At 36.9% G+C, this 12,455-nt stretch overlaps 1 protein-coding gene across 3 annotated transcripts in view; it reads right to left on the minus strand.

Moving 5' to 3' along the window:
• Jam2 (junctional adhesion molecule 2) overlaps positions 1 to 12,455 on the minus strand; it is a 75,111-nt gene that overhangs the window by 25,676 nt on the left and 36,980 nt on the right. For all 3 annotated transcript variants that reach the window (XM_004842221.3, XM_004842220.3, XM_087213592.1), the window contains exon 2: positions 4,818 to 4,886. In XM_004842221.3, coding sequence (XP_004842278.1) covers positions 4,818 to 4,886 — 69 coding nt within the window. The remainder of the gene's footprint in view (positions 1 to 4,817; positions 4,887 to 12,455) is intronic.

The following is a 12,455-nucleotide window of genomic DNA, read 5'->3' on the forward strand; positions in this document are numbered from 1 at the left end:
GTGCTGGTCTGCAAACAGCTTAGTTGATAAAAGAAACCTACAGTTGGAAATATTTTCAAGGTATGTTTCAACCAGGCTCTCTAAATGTCAAATTCATAATTCTGAGAGATTTTGTTCCCACAGGGCAAATTATTTGACTGTAAAAAAGCAAGTTGTCTTTGATTAGAAGACAAATTACATTAAGATCTTTTCCATAACTTTGATTTTGACAGTAAGCGAATTTAGCGCTGTTTAAAAATATTATCCTAGGGGCCGGGGATTTAGCTCAGTGGTGCCGCCACCTGCCTTGCAAGTGCAAGGACCCGAGTTTGATCCCAGGTACCAAAACCAAAATAGAACAAAATAAAAATATATCCCAGACTTTATTAAAGATACACACATTGATCAGTTGCCAAAAGCCTGGAAGTATTTGTATGCCTGAAAATTGTAACCCGGTCACGATTTCTCTGGGAGAGAACTGTGATTGTTTTCTTTTTTTTATACATAGTTTCTATTATTTTTAAATACACTCATTACTAGAAATAAAGAAATAGAATAAAAAGTAGTAGAAAATAGGGCAGAGAAAAGAAAGGCAAGAAAAAAAAGAATCAAAAGTCATTTTGAAGGATGTTTAAAGTTTCTAAAACAGGTTTTACATCACAAAGAAATATCATCTTACAGAGGTGTTTACAGCTACGCTACAAAGACAAATGTGTGCTAAGGGACCTGTCTGAGGAAACACAGTTCTGCTCTGTTGATTAAGGAGAATGGGTGGTGACCTTCCGGATCTTGAGTTTTAGATAGGTTTCCTTCCCGTATTTTGTTGACTTTCCCAACAATTAAACCCACACCCACACTCATTTTTTGCTCATTCTCCATGTCTTATTCCTACATCTTAGGAATGATTTTATACTCAATCACATTGTTTCATGTATGTTTTGACACACATACACACACACACACAAGCAAATGCACATGCACAAACACACCTACCCCACACACCCATCTTGGTAAATTCTTCATGATTTGTGTCCTTACTGTTCTGTGGGGAAAACTCTGAGGAAATTATATTAGAAATTGTAACCAACGATTTTCCTCCACCCAGTAACTTTAGTCCAGCCCTTCTTCTCTCTCACTCGGACCATGTGAAATGTGGAGAAATGGCCTACCTAATTTTTCCAAAGTATGTTAAATATTTACCATATGTCTGACATTGTTCTAGCGCTATACCAATGAACATAGCAAAGAACTCCTGCCCTTTGGGATTTTACAATCTAACTGGGGAAGTCAGGCAAACAGCGACACCATAAAGTGAACCCTACAGTACCTTAGAAGGTGATGAGGGCTGTGGGGGTGAGGACAGTACAGCAGAGAGTGTGAGATTGGGCAGTGCTGGGAACGAGGGTGTAATTTAAAAAAACAGGGTAGTATGTCATATGGTTCTTTGAGAGTGTCCACAGTAAGGGAACAGCCAGAACCTAGAACTGAGGGTGCCAGTATCTTGAACTTTTTGCCTCCAGAACTGTGAGAGAATAAATCTTTGTTATTTTAATCTACCTAGTTTGCAGTATTTTGTTATGGCAACCATAGGAAATGAATACAGATAATAAAAATACTGGAATCATGGGGGCAACATGAGGATAAAAGAGTCAAGTGAACCAAGAAGTGAACTCTCACGGACTTCTTTATCTCTTTAGCCAAAATTCAACACTCACAGCCAGCATAGTATCCTGATCTAGCTTCATGGGTATTATGACATAACATGGCAATCCACAGCACGGGGTTTGGAGTCAGGCCTCTGCCATACACTGGGTATGTGATAAAGGGAAAATTACTTTCCTTTTTTAAACATTATATCCAAATTCAAACAATGGTAAAATAATAGTACTCATCCTACACAGTTGTTATAAAGATTAAATGAGATGATGAACAATTTTGGTGCACATGCTATCTTGTACACAGTATATGCTCCAGAAATGGTTATTAGTATTTTCACCCATGGGGAACTTCTCTTTGATTACAAATTTGATAGAAACCTGTACTTTACACTACCACAAATTTACTTATAAATCTCAAATTTGAATTAAAATGTTACCTGTTTTAAACATCAAAGAAAATATCAACTCAGTTCATTATGTTCTCAACACAGGCATATTAAAACAAAAATGTGCCAAGTTTTTTCGATTAAGGTGATTAATTCATTGAGAAAACATCTGTGTCATTTAGACTGCGAGAAGATAATCATTTAGAAAAAGCATAAGTAGGAGCATGTAGCAAAATAATCCCTTGTAGGAATAAGAGAATCATTCTGAATTTTAATCTTTCTAGGATTCTGTACTGCTATCTTTTGATTTTAGTCTCTGTGTGCAAGTTAAAAATGCTGCATAACAGGAAAAGAATTGATCCTACCAAAGCAGTTCTGAAGAATTAGCAGAAATTACTTCTGGAAAGAAATGCTTGCTATTAAGCAAACTCTGATGAACAGTTTTCGGGGTTGGACACCCTGTGCCGGGCTGTTCATGTCATTTGCAAGCCTGGCAGAGCTGTCCTGAAGCCTTTGCTCCCCCCGGGAGGTGATACAGACCAGCAGCACTGAAATGAAGGAATTAATTCACACAGTTTTGACCTCGGAGAAACAAGAGACTAACAACTGCATGAAACGAGTAGAACACATGTACGTAAATATACAAATCACAAAATATTATACACTTTAAGCAGAATTAAGTTACTGTGAAAAATATCCTAAAAGTAAAATACGAAAGAAGGTAAAAATTTATTTTTGCTTTATGGAGAGTCAAGTTGGAATAGGTGGGCACAAATAAATTGGAATTAAACTGAAATTTTCAATTAAAAAGCAGAGAGATTAAACAAGAAAATAGCAAACACTTATTTTGGAGGGGGACCAACTTTTTTTTTGAAGTGACTGGGGATTAGACCCAGGTCCTTGAACGTGCTAAGCATGTACTCTACTATTGAGCTATATCCCCAGCCCTGAGACTAAGATTTGATTGCAATAAATTACAGAGAACTTTCTACATTAAAAATAAAACGTGTTTAAAAGTAATGTAACTAGGTAGAAGGTTTCATTTTGGAGTGGTAGAAATGTTCTGGAAGTAGGTAGAAGTGCCGGTTGCATAATGTGGTGAATACACTGAATGCCGCTAAATTGTTCATTTTAAAATGATAGATTTTATGTAATGTGAATTTTACCTCAATATGTTTTTAAAGTAATGTGAGACTAAAGAATATCATTTTGATATCCTAATTCAGACCTGACGGTGCAGAGGGATGTACACCCAGCCGGACCCAGCTACTGAACCTCCAGTGAAAAGTAGGAAAGTTCTTCACTTCCTGTGTCCCTCAGGGACATTCTGTTCCATTTTCCTCTCCTACTGTGCTCATTCTTTTAGCCTTTCCAGGCTCCTTTCTGGGATCTGGCCCAGCCCTGTTTATCCTCCCGTTAAGTACTTCACAGTCCAAATTACTCCCAAATGTTAATCTCCTCTTCCCACCTCTCCTCATTGAAAGCTAACCCACAATAGAATGTGTCTCATTAGCTAAATCATATAAACTATCAGAACTTCAAAGGACCTAGTTAACCTAAATAATGATTTAAGTGATTTATTATGCAGTGATTTGTCATTTTTGAGTGATGGACTCATTCTTATTTTAACATAGATTTACCTAAGGAACACACGTAGCACTTACTGTGTACTAGGCCCAACTGTAAGAACTGTATGAATATTAACTTGTTTAATTCCCTGCATCAGTCTTCTTTAATCTTTGTCTCTTTCTTTCAAACCTATTAGCCTAACTCTGGGAACTGAAAACATATTTGAAGATGAAAACTCAGACGTTTGTTTGTCCTGGCTGAGCTTGAACTTTGGCCTCAGACTCCCAGAGTGTGCCACCATCCCCAGCCATGGGACCTGGTTATTAAAAATTTACAATCTCCAGCCTAAATAAGCATTATATTTAAGGAATGACAATTATCCTGGTAACTATGTATTATTAATTGTAGTCTAAGTAAAGGATCTTTTGGAAAAGGATGTCAATATTTGAAGTAAACTCGTAAGAGCCTTTAAGCACTACTTTTTTGTTCATTAGTTTCCTTCAATAATTTTTTTGGTTGCTTCTGTTTTTTGAGACAGGATCTTGCTGGCCTTGAACTCATTGTGTAGCCCAAGCTGGCCTCAAACTTGTGGTGATCCTCCTGCCTCAGCCTCCCCAGTGCTGAGATTACAGGCATGTGCCACCGTGCCCAGCTACTTTTATTAACTGTGGCAAAATATATATAACTAAAATTTATCATCTTAATCATTTTTAAATAATGTTAAGTATATTCACACTGTTGTGCATTTAACAATTTCCAGAATTGTTTCAGCTTACAAAACTTAAAGTTTATACTCATTAACAAACCTTCTTAAAAGTATTTTTAAGGTGCTACAACTGCCAGTTCAAATTAGGATACATTAATGTCACCTCAAATGCTTAGAGTGGGGTTGAGGTATTATTTCTATTTACCATCTTTAACTAACTAGAAACTTTTTAAGATCTCTATCTCCCTGTTTCACAAATTAGATTTTCTTCATGGCAGATACTTTACATAAGAGGAGACCGGTGTATATTTAGTCTTTTATTGATTGTCCAAAATTTCTACTGATATGAAGAAAGAGTTGTCAAGATGGAATCAGCATAGAGGATTTCAGGCAAAAGAATTAATGTGAATAATGTGGGGTGAGGCAGAAGATCCCAACAAACAGAAATATAGTTTCACATATGTCACTCTCATGAGGTATTTAAACAATGCAGCCCATAAAAATCATAGGACACTGTACCTTGGTACTCTATTGCTGTGACCACTTGATGGCGTTTGGGGGCAGATAATCCATAATAGGCCTTATGATCTGAAAGATTAAAAGAGACAGGATCATTAAAATAGCACAAGAGTCTATCTTAAAATATTTGTATGGGATGCAATATTCAGGAAAACTAGCCTAAGTTGGGGAACAGGTTTATGCACTTCATAACACATAGGTTTTAAAGTACCAAAATAGGAAAATCAAACTTGGTGTGTCACTACCGTTTTATGTATCACGGCTTGGGTCTTTAAGCACTTCCCAAAGAAAAACCAATGCATGTTTTCTGGCCCCACCACAGATAACACACTCTCACCAGCCCTACTGAAAACAAGAACTTACATCCTTAATTCACTTTAATATGCAACATTGGTGTCTGTCCATATGTTCGTCCATCCATCCATCCAGAAACTGCTTTTCTGATTTAACTGTTCCTTTCTATATAGTATTTTATCCAGACACTGACTCAATTACCATTTGTTTTCCAAAAGGTAATAAATCTGTATCTTCAGCTCTAGTTTCTCCTCTGAGATTAAATCCATACCCACGCACACAGACATACACACGCCCGTGATGTATCCATCCTCTCATCCATTCACTTATCAGTTTCTAATCTATGGATGGAGAATTATGTGTCATCCAGGAAAATGTCTTGAAATATTTGTCCTTTTTTACATTGTCCTCTTGTACCTTCCTAAGCACTCTTTCCTCAAGGAGGGCATCTAGACAGCCAAAACCCTTGCCATATTTTAAAACTCTGGTCACTGGGAAATGGGAAAATTTATGGCTTAGGTTAAGATTTATGACAAACCATTTTGACTAAAATATACCTGTTCCTCAGATCTGAGGTAGTGAGGAGAAGGGAGGTGGAGAATGCAGATCTTGGCAGGCTACTGAGAAGGAACAATAATAGCTAATGTTTAAAGCACTTAGGTATAAGGCAACATCCCCAGTGCTTTGAAAGTATTAACTTGTTTAACTCTTACAAGAACTCTCCTTCAGGGTGTCATTTTGATCCACATTTTTTATACAAAATATAAAAATATATATTTATACAAATAATAAATGGTGGAGCTGGGTTTGAATTCAGCCAAACTATACCCAAAGCCCACATGGTCAATTTCGATACTGTGCTATACTGGGCACCACACTCAGTTTCCCTCAAGCTGAACTATGAGCAAGGGCAGCTGATGGGCAAAGATGCCAGGTGGAATGGTCCATTGATCCAAAGCATATAATAGAGGCTGAAAGATTGGTTATAGTGAAGGCAACAGACTGGCTCAGAAGTGCAACAGGAAGGCGGAAGCAAAGAGGCTGTGACTAGGGCATCTCAGAGGCAAGGAGACCACGGTTTCTCAGTCTTGATACTGTTGATCTTGGAGGTTTAATCATTCCTGCTAGGAGGCTGTTCTGTGCCTGCATTAATATTTTGCAGTATTCCTGGTTTCTATGTCTACATGCTGGTAGCACCACTCACTCCCAAATCACAACATCTACAAATATCTCTAGACATTGGCAAATTAAGGTCCCTGAGGGTGGGGCATGGAAATCACTCCTGTTCCTCACTTCTGATTAAGCTAGTTTGAAGAACCAGTCATAGAAATAAAACAATAGACTAAAAGAAAGCAAAGAAGGAGTTCAAGGAGTTTGAAACTTCCTATAGAGTCAGAATGTCATAACTAAGAAAGATATTTTGTTATATTTCCTAGAAAAAATATTTCATATGAGACAGCATTTTCTTTAACTTATTTTTCTATAGTACATCGACGTGCAAATTAGACTTTATCATTCCTAGAGGACATGTGCTACTCTGGAGAAGTTTTCTTTGTTCCTTTCCTCTTCCTTACAAGGCAGGACGGAAACTCTAAAGTGTGAAATTAAAACTCTCAAAAGTCTGTAGTTCTCACATGCCCATCTCCCTGGTCTAAGCACGCAGGTTCTGTACCTCTACACTGCACCCATCTTTGCTAGAGAAACTGGTAACCCTGGTGCTGACGTGAACAATGTAGGACTGAACTGATCTTTGTTAGTAACAGCTGCAAACAAGTCTGTGGAAAGCAGCGGCCCATCCTACAGAGGAGTCAGGGCCAAAAACCAGTAATTTAGAAATAATTCTTTTGTTTCTATATTTCAAGAACCATGAAAGGGGTCCAAGGAATCTCTTTCAATAAACTTTTCCCCATTTTCCATACAATTCAGTCATATGCCAGCTGTTCTTTTTATCTTCTTCAATGCATTACTGAAACCTCCTACCCTCTTCCCCCTAATATCTTTCTTTCCCACCTTCTGCCCTCTTCCTCTAATTTTTTGTGGCATCCAAAGGCCCAGCCTGAATCTTCAGAGGGCAGAAGAAGGGTTAAGACTATGTTGGCCAAGCCAGAATCTTCAGAAGTGAATTGAGGAAATGATAGAACTTTATATGTTCTTATATTATCCTAAATTTAGTGACAAAAGCTCTAGACATTTTTGCAAGAATTATGATTCCAAAACATTATTCTGTGAAACTCTCAAAAGACTCTTTGGAAAAAGTCTGTTTCCCCCATAATAATGTGTCGATGAGTACAATTACAGACGTACTAGTTATAGCTGATAGTTCTTGTGATTTTGAAGTACTTAGTTTACACATTTTAGACAAAACAATGAAGACATGTTCCCTGGAAACCAGTTGGGAGAAAAATCTTTGTTCTCTCCACATCATCATATCTTTGAACTTTTCAAACATCATGCTGCCTATTGAGAATATTTCTTTCCCTCATTTGAGCCAAACTTTAGTATATTTGAGATTAGAAAATTTAGGAGGTAGGTTTCAGGAATCATTGAGAAAATCTTTTCCCTCTTTCTCAATTCCAGTTTTTCACTTGCTAAAATTTCTTTTGAGAAATGCTTTAAATACTTCAAAAATCACTAGAAGTGCTATGGAAAGCTACATGGAATTTGAGAGATTGTATTTACTCCCTTATAAATTTGACAAGCATATATTTGAACAGAAAAAAAAGGTTTCCCAGACACTACAAAATTTGAATTGACAAAGCTATAAAGGAGTGGTTTTTTTTTTTTGGTTTTGAATATATTTTTATTTACTTATTTTAATCTGACATATAAAAACATAAAAATAGTACATGTTAGTGGGGTACCATACAATGTATATGTGTAATGTCTAACTCAGGCTAAACATATTTGTCTCCTCAAATGTGTATCATTGCTTTACGATGACAACTTCCAAATTCTTTTCTTCTGGCATTTTGAAATACCTGGCACATTACTCTTATCTATAGTCACCATGTTGTGCGTTTGTACACCAGAACTTCTTACTCCTATCTAGCTGCATCTCCATACCCATTAAGCAACCTTTCCCTTTCCTTTCCCCTCCTCTGCTCTCGCCAGCCTCTGGTGACCACCGTTCTAGTCTCACCTTCCATGGGAACTGCTAGGCTTGATCTGGCCATGACCTGGTTAATGGATACATTGTCTAATTCCAAGCTGCAGTTTTAGCAGATGCAAGGAAGCGCAGCCCTCAGCAAAAACATGCCCCTTTTTCGGGTGACTAAAGATCAGAAGCAGGCTGTGCTGTATCTGCCCAGATGCAGGTTGTGCTGTCTCCAAGCAGATAGAACACAGAACAAGATGTTACAGAAGACAGATAAGTTTACAAAGTACAGAAGACATCTTCCTGGCACCAAGTCACCTGATAACTTCCATACTGCCTTGACTGTTGCGTGGACACTGACCACAGATATTTGCTCCAACCCCTGTATGTGCCAGACTACAGATGTGCCAGACCCCTTCCCCAATCCCCTATAAAGCTCCCTGCTTTTTGTTTGTTTGTTTGTCAGTGATGGCCTTCTGTTGACCTGCACCCAGGTGAATAAAGTCTGTGCCTGGTTGCCTTCCGCTAGCCTGCTCGGGTGGTCTCATTCCTCTGCTGTTTGTCACAAGAACAACTTTTTTAGATTCCACATATGAGTGAGATCAGATGTTATTTGTCTTTCTGTGCCTGACTAATGTCACTTGTAACAATGTCCTCCAGTTCCATCCATGTTATCACAAATGAGAGTTCGCTTTTTATGGCTGAATACTATTCTGTTGTGTATATGTTCCATATTTTCTTTATCTTCAGTTGACGGACACTTGGGTTGTTTGCATTTCTTGACTATTGTAAATGGTGCTACAGTAAATGTGGGAATGCAGATGTCTCCTTGACATGCTGATTTAATTTGTTTTGGATATATACCCAGCATTGAAAGGGATTCATTTTAATAAATTAATGAACAGGTAATATTTCTTGATGCCTATAAGTTTATTTCTGTGATTCTAAGCACCTCTTCTTCTTGCTTCCTCTAATTCTATTTAAGGGTTTGCTTATAAATTAAGTAAAGATATTTAGAATGTATGGTCACTTGTGTAGAACTTATTTAAATAGAAAATTCTGAATCTTAATATTAAAAAATATCTATTTATTGTAAGACTTCTACTTTCTTTCTAGTCTTAAAATTCACTTTTTAAAAACTTGTACTGAATAACTCTTTTTGTGAAAACAAAGTGTTGGATTTTATATCAACATTTCACTAACAGATGTTACGAATGGCCTCTGTTGGCTGCTTTCTCGGAGCAATTTTTTCTTCACTTTTCCAGAAAAAACTAAATAGGAAAATAAACAAAAGGATTGCCATGCAGGCCTAATGTTGAGATCAACAATTGTTTTAAAATTAGGTACAAAACATCTTTAATAGTTACAGATATATTCCAAAATCACTGGCAGAAGTTCATAAAATGAAGTGAACAGATGATTATTTCTATAACTGCTAATGACTCCAAGTGAAATAATTTCTCGTCAAATAAAACCTTTCTGTTTCTTTACCCTCAACTCCAAAAATAAAAGTTCTCATATTTTTCCATTACTTATCTAATATAATCTGATTTGGTTAAGAATAAATACTTATTTTACACCACAACAATTTTTAAATTACTATTAAATATTGTTTAAATTAATACTTTTAATTGATAACATGATTGGGAAACTCAAAGTGTTACAGAGATTTTTATCTTAAAATACAGTACTTACAATGTCATGTATAAAAACTATGGACACAGCTGAGGGTGGTGATGTATGCTTGTAACTCCTGCACTCTGGGAGGCTGAAGCAGGGTGACCACAGGTTCAAACCCAGCTTGGGCAATTTAAGTGATTTAGTGAGACCCTGTCTCTCAAAAACATAAAATGAAATAAAACAACAAAGAGCTGGGATGTAGCAAAAAAAAATATGGGCATAAGTTATTTTGTATATTTTAAGCAATAAATATAAATAACCAAGTGCTTTTGACTGTCACTGATATATAATTATTTTGCTCACAAATATAAAAAGTTGCACAGGATTAGAAGTAACAAAATAACCACACTGAGAATTTATTATAACTATTTATAAATATAAGTAACTATTTATATGGGATAGAAGTTACCAGTTAGGTAGGAATTAGACGGTAGATAATATATTAACCTCTTTCATAATCATTCAGCCATTCTAGATCTAGAAAGTAGAGAAGAACTAGAGAAACTAATAGACAGACGTCCTTCTAATCTCTCAAACTAGATATTCTGGACCTTCTGGTTAATGAAGTATTGATATTGTTAGAGAAATATTAATACTGTTAGAGAAATATTAATACTGTCAGAGAAAGGGAAGCCACACTAAAGGGAAAGGAGAATAGAAGATGCACTTGTCATGGCTAATGCCCTAGTAAGTCAACAAAGCACTAAAGAATGAAAGGATGATACTGACTATGAATGAATTTTACCCTTAAGAACCTAACATCCAACTAAGACATGACTATACTGTGTTATCATCTTCATGTGGGAGATGTGACAATTGAGAGAGATTAATTATGTTGCTCAATGTCACCATACTTTAAAGAGCCAGGAAACCAGGATGTGTATCCAGTGCCGTTACAGTCCCCTGTTGTCTCGCTCTCAAATCAGTCTACAGTATTGTGAGAAAACAGCACCTAATACCATGCTACCAGTCACTGTGAAAGGCCTCACATCCATTTTCAAGCTTCATGGTTCCAAAGATATTCAGAGAGTATATAACAGCTCACCATTTAACAGAACCAGTGCTAACAGCTATGTATGGTGAACAGGGTCATTTAAATAAAGCATGTGTATTTAGTATATTCTGCATAAAAGTTGTACACATACCCCCTTTTTTGGATCTTTACCAACTTGAGTACAACAGGGACTGCTGGTGTTTCAGGAATGAGTATAAAGTTGTTTTCAGCCAAGTGTACGCCTGCAATCCCAGCACTCTGAGAGCCTGAGGCAGGAGGATCACATGTTCCACCATAATCTGGGTAATTTAAGAATTTAGGGAGACCCTGTCTCAACATATAAAATGAAAAGGGATAGAAATGTAGTTCAGTGTGAAGGCTCTGGGCTCAATTCCCAATACCACACAGATAGACAATGATAGATAGATACATAGATAGATTGATTTCATTCACCTTATATGCATTAGTAAATTCCAAAAACTTTCACAACATTCCACTGCCCTGAAAAACTGGACTATTAAAATTTTCAAGTGACATTAGAAAGAAATGAAGTAAATATGTTTATTTCTTAAAGTAAATTAAATTCTTAAAATTTTCAGAAGAATATTATTTGGTACATCTTCAAATGTCTAATGGTAGTCCCTGGCATAGGAAAGCCATCGGTGACTGATTCTTACCAGGGATTAGCCATCAGGACATGAAAGAAGTTATTTCAGGATTTTGCAGTCTTTCTTTGATAGTCCCCACATGAAAAATCTCAGCCAAACACAATTTTCTCACCAGTGACATTATCTATAGATTCTGGATAGACGGCAGCAGTCAAATCCAATAGACTTAAGATGAGATGAAGAAATTTCATCTTCTGAAAGTGATGCTAATAAGAATCATAGACTTGGGCCAGGGATTTAGCACAGTGGTTCCACTGCCTGACTCGCAAGCAGAAGGATCCAAGTTCGATCCCCGGTACCAAAAAAAAAAAGAATCATAGACTTAATGGGAGCCACAATTGTTGACCATTCTGTGTTCTAATTGGTGCTCTGTAAGATTAAGGTCACAGGAAGAAATGGCCCTAAAACTTTATTTGAGTAAAATAGGAAATTATTAAAATGTCAAATATCAACATAGGCACATGAGGGGACGGTAAAAGATAAAGAATAACAAGCCTGAGTGTCCTCCTCACCAATGACACAGGTGGTCTGGGCTGAATCGCAAGCACATCTCTTCAGGGGAAATTTGAGATCTGTATTCATTGCCCTTTATCCCCTCAAATTGTAGTGACCTGACTCTTGGACCTTGATATGGTTATAAAAAACTAAAAGTCCAGAACCATCATCAGCATTTGGTAGCTGTACTTCTCAGTAAAAAATTAATTTACTAATATAATTGTTACATAAATAAATGTTGTGTTTTTTTGGCACCGGGGATCATACTCGGGACCTTGCACTTGCGAGGCAGGCGGTGGCACCACTGAGCTAAATCCCTGGCACATAAATCAGTTTTGAGATCAAATATTGTACTTCGCTTCTCCGGAGTCTGATGAGCTCTGAGAAAATTTCCTAAAACGGAATTCAGAACC

The sequence above is a fragment of the Heterocephalus glaber genome, unplaced genomic scaffold, assembly GCF_053883595.1.
Source record: "Heterocephalus glaber isolate CG9 unplaced genomic scaffold, H.glaber_assembly_v1.0 deba00000122, whole genome shotgun sequence".
Lineage (NCBI taxonomy): Eukaryota > Metazoa > Chordata > Mammalia > Rodentia > Bathyergidae > Heterocephalus > Heterocephalus glaber.